The sequence below is a fragment of the Buceros rhinoceros genome, unplaced genomic scaffold, assembly GCF_000710305.1.
Source record: "Buceros rhinoceros silvestris isolate BGI_N320 unplaced genomic scaffold, ASM71030v1 scaffold28572, whole genome shotgun sequence".
In the NCBI taxonomy this organism is placed as follows: Eukaryota; Metazoa; Chordata; class Aves; order Bucerotiformes; family Bucerotidae; genus Buceros; species Buceros rhinoceros.
Window position 1 is genome coordinate 1 of NW_010399958.1, and position 9679 is coordinate 9679.

General features: G+C 48.5%; 1 protein-coding gene across 1 annotated transcript in view; it reads right to left on the reverse strand.

Moving 5' to 3' along the window:
• Positions 1-36: 36 nt before the first annotated feature.
• The window catches only part of CCDC148 (coiled-coil domain containing 148), a gene marked incomplete at its 3' end in the record, with an annotated part of 48751 nt that continues 39108 nt past the window's right edge, over positions 37-9679 (reverse strand). Inside the window, exons 12-15 of the mRNA XM_010131686.1 lie at positions 7229-7346; positions 5267-5407; positions 3524-3689; positions 37-162 (exon numbers count right to left, since the gene is read on the reverse strand). Of these exons, the coding sequence (XP_010129988.1) occupies positions 37-162; positions 3524-3689; positions 5267-5407; positions 7229-7346 (551 nt within the window). The remainder of the gene's footprint in view (positions 163-3523; positions 3690-5266; positions 5408-7228; positions 7347-9679) is intronic.

Below are 9679 nucleotides of genomic sequence, written 5' to 3' on the forward strand. Positions count from 1 at the left end.
CCCCCCCCGAGAGAATTCTCCAGCCAGTCCGCGCACAGGAGGTAAGACCGAAGCGCACGCTCCTCAGGCCCACCGCCAGCGGCCGTGAAGGACTGTCGCGGTAGGGTCGCACCTCGATCCTGGAGGGAGGAGATCCCTTTGTGTTTGGCATAAGGCTGAAACCTGAGTAAACAACAGGCAAAACTGATCTGCGCGTCTGACCGTCACTGCATCTGTTGCTGTGACCATGGCCGTCCACACTCTCATTCATACGCCATTTAAAGATCTGTCAAAACCTGACGCGTCCCAGAGCGTTTGAACATGAGGTCGGCATGCGGGAAGCCCACCTTGGGCAGCCCATCCCCAGCCAAGCTGCAGCAGCTCCATCCCCATCGCACGGTCGGCAGGTTTGGGTGCGGCGCACATGGGGACCCTCGAGAGGGAAAGGGACGGGGAGCACGCCGTAGCGATCAAACCTTGACCTGATTTCACATAACTGCCAGGGACAGCATCTTTCACATTCATCTGCTAATCAACGCACATCAACCATCCAGAAAATCACCTTTAATTGTCTCCGCATCGGTGAGAGACTAACTGTGCCTGGGTTGAGCGGAGGGGTTTTTCATGGAAGGTCACCTACAGCCCGAAGAAATTCCCACTGAAATCACAACCAGTTCTCAAGGTTCACTAAAAAGCTTGATTCCAAATTAACTTTGACACCTTTGGGACAATAACTTGCAGGACATAAGAGTGCCGGTAAACAAAATTTTAACGTATCAAAACACCCGGGAGATGATCTTAAGGTATTAAGAGCACAAAACATCTATAGACACTCACAGCCATGCCAAGGGGCCAGCCTCGCGGTACTTGTTCGCTGGTCAGCAGCCTAAAATCTGCTTCATCGGCAACCGTGGGGCCCCTCTAGCCCCAGAAACATTTGCACAGACTCAGCTACAGCTCAATCTGCCTCTTGGCGTCCCCCCACTGCACGATGTCACGCTGTCCCTCCTGTCTGCAGAGACCCGTTTCTGGGGTGTGGGGCTGGTGGAGGAGTGGGGCTGTCCAGGATGCTTCCCCCAATGGGCTTCTCTGGTGCTGGGACCCCCCTTCTATGGTCCTCCATGAGCTCCTCCAACCTCTTACCAGCGCTTTGGTCCGGGATACATTCAGTTTGCTGCCTTGAAAAAGCAAAGTCCATGTTCTACAAGCAAAGGAGGCTCATTCTTTGTTTCCATTCCAAGATGGCAGGTTTTAGGCTCAAATATCAGTCTGACGGGGAGGAATCCCAGGACAGCAGGCAGTGTCCTCCTAGAACAGGAACACAACCACAGCGGTCTCTGAGCACGCCCATCTAACCGGCCATTCCAGCTCAGCGCTGCCACGTCCAGAGCCCGCTTGAGAAACGTCTGTACCAAGAGCCACAGTCCCCAAGTCTGCTGGGGAAATATTTTAACAGCACTCAGGAAAAGAAAAGTGCTGCTTGGGCGTTTCTCCTGGTTCGGTAGGAGAGGTTTGCTCTGTCATCCCTCACAGAAACAGAGTCCTGGTCATCAGCTGGGAGCAGAGGGTGATCTCCCCGTTTTCTAGAACAGTGGCCAGTGAAGAGACTCCCTTATTTTGCTTTTAGCCTTGGGATTGTGTGGTTAAGTGGATTTTCTGCTGTTTGATGCTCAGTTTTTTTGTCTGACACTCTTCCAGGGTTTCAGATGAGTCAGTAGTTTGCAGAGCCCAGGCTGTGTGTCCTCAGTGAGCTCCTTCTCAGCCTGCTGACCATTTCTGCCCAGCCCGCTCTGCTCTCCGAGGGGATGAACTGGCACTGCCATCGCTTGTGGGTCTCTTTTGCTATAAATACACACATCAACGTGCACAGAACCTCACGTGCACGTAAGCTGGCACAAACTTTAAGTGGTTTTTTCATACGTGTCTTGGTACTTATAAAAGATGACAAGACAACTATAATCTGAAAAGAATTTGCACCACCAAAATTATCTTATGTAGATCTGCTTTTAAAGTCAAGAAAAAGAAACTCCACTGCCTCAAGTTTGGGATCCTCCATTTCTGGGGAGCAGTCTGGCAGCCAGCCTGGGCTCCAGCAGAGAAGCAGCAGTGCTGGTCTCCCCTGCAGGAACCCCAGCAAGTCATGAGGCTGGCCAAGAGTATGTTAAAAATAATGAGTTACCCCGAAAGAGACACCAAAATAAAATGCACGGATACGGATAGACACAGAATTGTAATTGTAGCACAGGCAGGCAGAAGCCAAACCCAGAAGACACGCAGCTCCCATGGTTTGGGGCAATTTCTGCAGCAGTTCTCCCCCCGTTAAAATAATTTGGCTTCAGTACTGAGAGCATGTTGGTCCTGGTTGTAAACTGTGCTTGCTCTGGGGAGCCTGTGCCCGCAGCTCCCCCCCCACCACCCGCCTTACTGGCGCCCTTCTGAGAGTCTTGATGCTGGTGACTCTGCCCTCTTGACCACCCAGGCCGGAGCAAGCCCCCCGCTCCGGGTACTGGGAGACGCTGCAGCGCCACTGAATGTGTCACCAGAGAAGGGACCGTGGTCTGTGCCAAGTGAGAGGCGGGGGGGCACGTGGTGGCTGCTGGACCCACACTGTGGGCCCCAGTGGGAGAACACAGACCAGGCTTTCCCCCACCCCGGTCCCCAGTTCCTCACGACGACAGTGAGGAATTACTGCCTGCTTCACCTCAGGGCATTACAACGTTACATTAATGAAGTTCCTATCATCGAGACCCACAACTCGATGTTCAGACCTTCCCGATACTCATCGTCCTTAGAAAGTCTCGGTTGAACGACTAAGCCACATCTTACGTCTTACACTCATCTTGGAAAGCTAATCAGTTACCAAGTGAAATGACAGCAATTTCCCTTCCATTTAATAGAATCACAGACAGGAGTTTCGGCTCCAAAATAAAGACCCCAGATCTGAAACGCTGTTTCTCATTTATAATTTATGCCGAAAGACTAATCTGCAGTATGAAATTGCGTGACTGGTTTGCAGTAAATACGATGCAGCAAACTGGTTTCTAAATATAGACAAAGGTTAAGTTGTTTCTTATAATAATGAAGGAATAATAGAAACATTCATGATAATGAAGATTTTGTAACTAAAGAATCAAATTCGCCGGAAACCTGGAATGGGAGTTGTGGATGTATTCACGTATCAGGACAGCACCTAAAGCAGCTGTTCTGCAAAGCTCTTGGGATTTATGCTGCCCTTTAAATAACAGCAGGTGCTTGTAACTCAAGATGCTGCACATCTGATTGGACCGTAACGTCTGTAGAGGTCTGGCACATACAGGTCCCCCAGCAGCAGGGGACATGGGCGATGACACCACAGTCGCCCACACCCACCACACCTCCACCAAACCCTGTCTGAGGCGGATGCGAAGTGGCGCAGCACAGCGTGAGAAAGGCAGGCTGGGCTCTGAACAACGGCACCGCTAGGCACTGCCAGGACACAGCCTCAGCGACGTTTATTTAAAGTTCTCACACTATAGGCCAGATGATACCCCCGAAGCTTCTCTACCCCGGGTGTGAGAGGTGCTCTGCGTTTTAAAAGCTGTAGATTCCGTATCTCTTCTTGGAAGCTTCAGTGGAGGGATTTGGGGCAAAATCTCTTTTGCATAAAGTGTTCTGTGAAGTCCAGCTTTTCGCAGAGCCAGCTCGACACGAAGTCTGGGGTCAGAAAGGATCTGTTGGAACAAGCCACAGCAATGACAAGCAGAAACCAAACAATGCTTTCCTCAGGCACACGGCCTATCTCACAGGTCATCTCTGGATGTATAGGCTTAAAAAGTTTAAGAGACAGTCAGAAAATTAGGGTCATAAAATAAAGCTTCAAAAGCAGAGAAACTACCGTGAACAAGCCCTTATCTCACTGCAGGCATCTTGGCATTACCCTTCCAATATTAATGATCACAAGCTATTCTAACAAAGAGCTGTGGTTGTCGTTCCTCAGCAGAACTCCAAGAGTCGATGAGAAATAGAGTGACTTTCACTGCAGCCCACTCACCGGCGAGCTGCTGAGCTCTCTAACGCTCCCCGTCAGCACAGCCTGCTTTCAGCGCAGGACCCGCATCCCGTCCTGTTTGCACCCGTGAATCACGCACTGCAGTCGGAGCAGCACCAAACCCCGCGGGAGTCGACGCAGGGAGAGCGTTCTGAGAATTCACAGTATCACTCCCCAAGACATGTGTTCGAGGCATTTTTAAGCCGAGGTTTTCAGAGCCTCATACCCCAGTCAGGTTTGAGTAAATCTTCACAGCCAAACAAAAACTACATCTCTCGCACCACATCTCTCCTTTACCAGACTGAGCAGCTTTAAAATGTCTTAAAATGGGAAGTGCTGGGCAAGCTTCGTTACTGACGTCGCTAAATTTCAGCTTATTCAGTGCTAAAAGGAAGTTTTTTATGCCATAGAATTATATCATGGCACTTCTTGTTCTTGTAAACAGAGTTTTCAAAGACGGGAATACTTTCAAATGCATAGACTGAGCAGACATGGAGCAGCCAGGGAATGAAAACACCCTCCCCTGTGTTGCCTCCTTCCACGTGAAGTGGAGCTAGCTCTGTCCTCAGCATACAGGGGACCCGGGAGCAGAGCATAGCTACTTTGGCTTCGTGCTGCTTCACACCTCGCTGGCTTCTTCTCCTTCAGCCCCTGTCTATCACATCCCAGCTGATCTTCACTCCAGCAGTAAAGATAGCCAAGACACTAACTTTCAGCTTATGAAGAGATCTGTGCTGTGCATAAAGAGAAAAGAATGCCCCCTAATTCCATTACCTGTGACACGGCTCTTTCGTGCCGTCAGCAGAACTTCCTGCTGAGTCAATTCACCCCAAAAACCTGGCACAACACTAACTGGAGTGGGGAAGAGGAGGCACTCTCTTAAATAAGTGCATAAAAATGTGGAAGGGGGGAGTTTTGAAATGAAAAAACAGCAAACAGAGCAGTCAAAGCACCTAGTAAACACAGGAACTGCCTACGGGTCCTTCAAGCACAGCAGCGGCGAAGGGAGATGCACTTCTGGGGGAGCCCAGGAGTCCTACGCTGGACCCGAACTGACCTTAGTGCTCACTCCAGCACCTACAGCGGGTCAGAGAGATTATCCCACCTTTGACTCCTGATGGGTTTGATGTTACACACTTCATGTTCTGTGTTTGACTGGTAACATTGCTATTGAAGAGACACCGTTAATATCACCATCCTGTCTCGCTCTCAAGTGTACATGCACCCCACGAGCTCTATAGCATGATTACAGACCGTTACCTGCTGCTCGCTGTACGTGTGCAGCGCAAACAGCGGCTTCTGAAGACCAAACTCTTCCCGGGCTCCAATGCCCACCCGAGCTTTCGATGCCACCGTATCAGCCACTGCTCTGGCTGGATCCGACTGGGCCACCACGGCAACCTGAAACAGGCAATACAACAATAACCATCACTCCACACAGACCTGTAGTGAGAAAGGTGGCTCCCAACAGCACGCTCCTCGAGAACACCATCGTTACCTGGGGGAAAAACATCAGAAGTAGTATTAAAGCCCCTTTGTTTTAACTGTTTAATTTCCTGCAGCTAGATCGGTATCAGAGATCCTCTCAGACACGACACTGTGCAAGAGCCAACCTTTTGTCATAGCTTATTGTCTTTGTGTTACAATAGCCAGATAAAGGCTAATGCTACTTTGGAAGACACAGAAAGATGCAAGAGCAAAATAAAGTCATGACACCATCTGAATGGCTAAAACCAGGAAAAATATTTAAAATTGCATATGATAATTTTTCCCCCATCTCTTTAATAAGATCTTGTATTTACAGGCTGTCAAAATATACAGACTTTACAAAAGATCTTTTTTTCCCCCATAAAAGCAAGGGGCATATTTTATGAAGCGGCATTTCCTGAAAGACAGAGAATAAATATTGTCAGAAAAACGTAATGAAGTGGGATCTCCATCACCCTGGTCAAAGGCCATCCTAGGAGCACCCTCTACTTTGGTAATAGAATCAGGTCAGTCAGAATTGATCAGCAGATTGTGACTCTCAGCCAGCCTCTTGCAACATCCAATGCAAAAGACAACTAAATTCAACCAGGAACTTAGAAAAGACAGAGTTATTACTACAAACGCATTGGCTGCCTAAATCAACACTGTTAATACAGCAAAATATTTAACTGAATCAGGTTATGAAAACCAAAGCATTATTGGCTGGAAAAGAGCCCAGGTTCACCAGTTTAAAAGATGACTGAAAGTAACAGACCAGTGACCCCTTAGGTTTATTTATTCCTGTTATGGTCAGCTCTGCCCAGAAGGTGCCTTGGACTAATCGCCCTTGGTGATGTTTTTCTCTCCACTTGAAGTCGAACCCCCCAATGCTGAAGCGACAGCACTTAGAAGGTCCACACGCGGTCCACGGGGCACTAAGGAAGGACTTTGCTGACTGGGATGCTGCCCCTGAAGCCAAAGGACAGCTGAAGGTGAGGTCCAGGCTGCATCACATCCTGTGGCTTTACCCACGGGCAGTCCCGGGGAGAGAGCTGCTGCACTGGTGCTGTTTAAGGTATCTGAGATCAGAAGAGTATCCCTGATTTCCCTGTGGCTACACATTTAAGCTGCAGTTCCTGGAGTGTAAAGAATGTGAACTCCATATTTTTCCTTTTAATCTTTGGAGGAAAAAGAAGGGGAGATTAGATATACAAATATAAATGAAGGTAAAATTACTCCTTTAAAAGTCAGCAGTAAAAAAACCCCCAGACCAATACATTTACCATGATCAAACACGAGCAAGCATTCTGTGGGATGTCCTTTTTAAAAGCACGGGCAGAAGTTTCACAGAGAATTAAATCTCTTGCTGAAGAAAAGTTGTCCAAGGTCTGCAAGTTTCCAGCGTTTAAACAGAATTTACATTACTCATAAATCTTACCTAAGACTCAAGGCAGACTTAAGATTATTTAAAAAAAAAGAAAAAACCAAAGAGAAATCACAGAAAAAGCAGCACCTCTCCATTTTCAGATGCCCACAGCTTGTGCAGTGCGGTGTAACACCACAGCGTTCCTGCTGTCTGTCACAGAGCCCGCAGGAGTGACACCGTGACACACGACTGTTCGAGTCAGACCAAGAGCCCATTTTAACTCCTTCATTCATTTGCCTTTGACAGGTTGTTCTTTTTGTCTTCCACCTCGCAGGACAGTCCGTACCGCTGCCGGACACGGACACACCGTGTGCAGGAGACCAGCCCACCTGCTGCCGGAGCGCTGCCAGGCATTTCTCCTTCTCCTCCGCGTCCCGGGCTGCTCGCAGGGCCCGCTCCCTTCTCTCCCGCAGCCGCTCGTCCAGTAACGCCTGTCTAAACTGCACCCTGCAAACAGCACACACGAGAGGGGAGAGCACTGGGCAAGTGTCACCGCAAACTTCTGGGACGACATTTCAGCTTGACAACTAGTCTGGTGTTTCCTGTACCCGCCCAGTGATACCACCCTGCTTCATCAGAACACCTGGAAAAGGCAAAAACTGCTTTTTCATTTGAACATGTTATTTCTGGGGGAATTTTTTGGTTTGGAGTTTTGGGGAAGGGGGGCTTGGCGAGTTTTTTCTTTGTTTGGTTTCTTTAACAACTCGGCTAACCTTTCAGACGACAGTTCTAGAACAAGGATTTCTCTCGCATGCTTTATATAGCCCTGGCGCTCTTTCTTTCCTCCCCGTTTTCTTTGCCAAGACGAAATGTTCTCTGACATCTGTGTATGGCAGAACTCCTTCCTATAACCTCTTCCATTAAAAGAAACACATCACTCCCAATCTTCTTCCTGGAAGCAGCAAAAAACCTGGAGAATATCATCCTTCTGCAAAGGCAGAAAACGGGAGGGCAGCACCAGTAACCCTGACGCTTTACCTACGGCATCATTTCTGCTGGCCAGCTTTCCACAGCAAGTGTTTATACCCTGCTGGCGCTGCCAGGACTGTTTCTCCTAATGACCCCCCCACCAAGCTCTGGTTCTCCTGGAGCTGAGGGTGTTCTTTGGTATGTCCTGCTAGTCCTCAGATAGGAGCTGCCACTGCCATGCTTTGCATTCAGACAATGCCCCTGCTTCTGCCCTTCACGTTTTAACTTGCCTTTGGAGAAACAGAAAAGAAAGGGCTGTGCCAACTACAGCAGGACACTCTTACCACAGTAAGGTTTTCTTACTCTCAGAATTTTAGTAACCTCCAAGGAGTATATAACCTGGGCTGTAGACTGCAAAATTCAGAACTAAACATACTTCTGTTGGTAGCTAGAAAAGACCAGTGCATCAAGAACACAACAACAACCAGCAGGATTAACCAATTTGTCCCAGGAGAGGGGTCCAAACTGCCCGAGGATGCCCCGGCCAGGATTTCCATTTCTAACGGTAGCCACCAGGTTTGGCAGAGGAACACTTTCACTTCCAGCAGCCATCCGCCAAGGCAACTTAGTTCCAGGGAAAAAGGCTAATCTTAGTCTTCTATGAAGAAAATTTAATAAAAAGCAGATATAAACGCTTTTCTAAAAAAAAATCACAAAAGATATTTTATACTAAAAAACCTTTTTCTCTGCCTGAGCTGAGTACTATGACGTGTTCTAAAACACTGCAGCGTCACCAAAGGGGAAACTCAGCCCCCTGGGAGACTCCGTAAATTACCACGAATGGAAACTGAGGGGCCCTCACCCGGGTCTGACCTCCGACCCTTTGTCTCTGCAGGGAAGTTTTCATGTGCCCAGGGGTGTAAAGCATCACTAAACAGAAACATTTTGAGGCATTTCCACACCCCCTCTGAACTGGCGTAAGGGACCGCAGCCGACAGTCAAAGTTCCTGCCGAGGGGAGCAGGGCAGAGCCAGGGCTCGGCGCAGAGGCAGCGCTTGCTGCCCCCAGGAAGGTGTTTTGTGTTCTCCTGACGGTGTTATCCCAAGCAGATCACCACCGCGCTCAGGCTGGAGGGACCAGGCCAGTGCTAACAACCATCAAGTCTCGCTGTCGGAGGGCGAAGGCAGAGCTATGAAATCCATGCTCAGGGCAGGCAGAGAACCTTGTATGTACATATTCAAGGGTACATTGTGTTCCCAGTTTGGAACATTCCTCCAATGCTTCTTGCACTTGGCTTTAAATGTTTTCTTGAGCTTGATTTCACGGTATCCACATCCAAATAAAGTTGTTAATTCTCTTTCACTCTATTATACATAGTAATATTTTAGCTACTATTTCTTCAAAGTAAACTTAGTTTTATAAAAAACCTCAAAATTAAACTGTCTTAATACTCAATGTTGACATTAAGTACCACGGTAAGCAATAATTTTAATAAATCACAAGCTGAAAAGTGAGTTCAGTACCGGATGAGTTCCAGTAAAGGCACCTTTTTGAAGTATTACGGGTGCACGCTTACCTGGCTTTTGATAAGCATGAGTTCATTAAAACTCTGCTCTCAGACACTGGCTTACAAACACCCAATAGGAAACAAAGAACTGCTGTGTTCATTACGAAAGCTCTGGCAAAGCTTTAAAAATTGGGTGGTAATACAGATAGATTTGTCTCCAGTATCAGAGCCCACCCCATTCACCGTGGTCAGCCGAAGCGCTGCGGCATGTGGGGGTGCACGGCCTGACCCCACCTCGGCTCCACAGATGTTCTGGAACCAGCAGCGCCAGCTCGGAGCAAAGCCGCTGCCGCACGGACCCCGC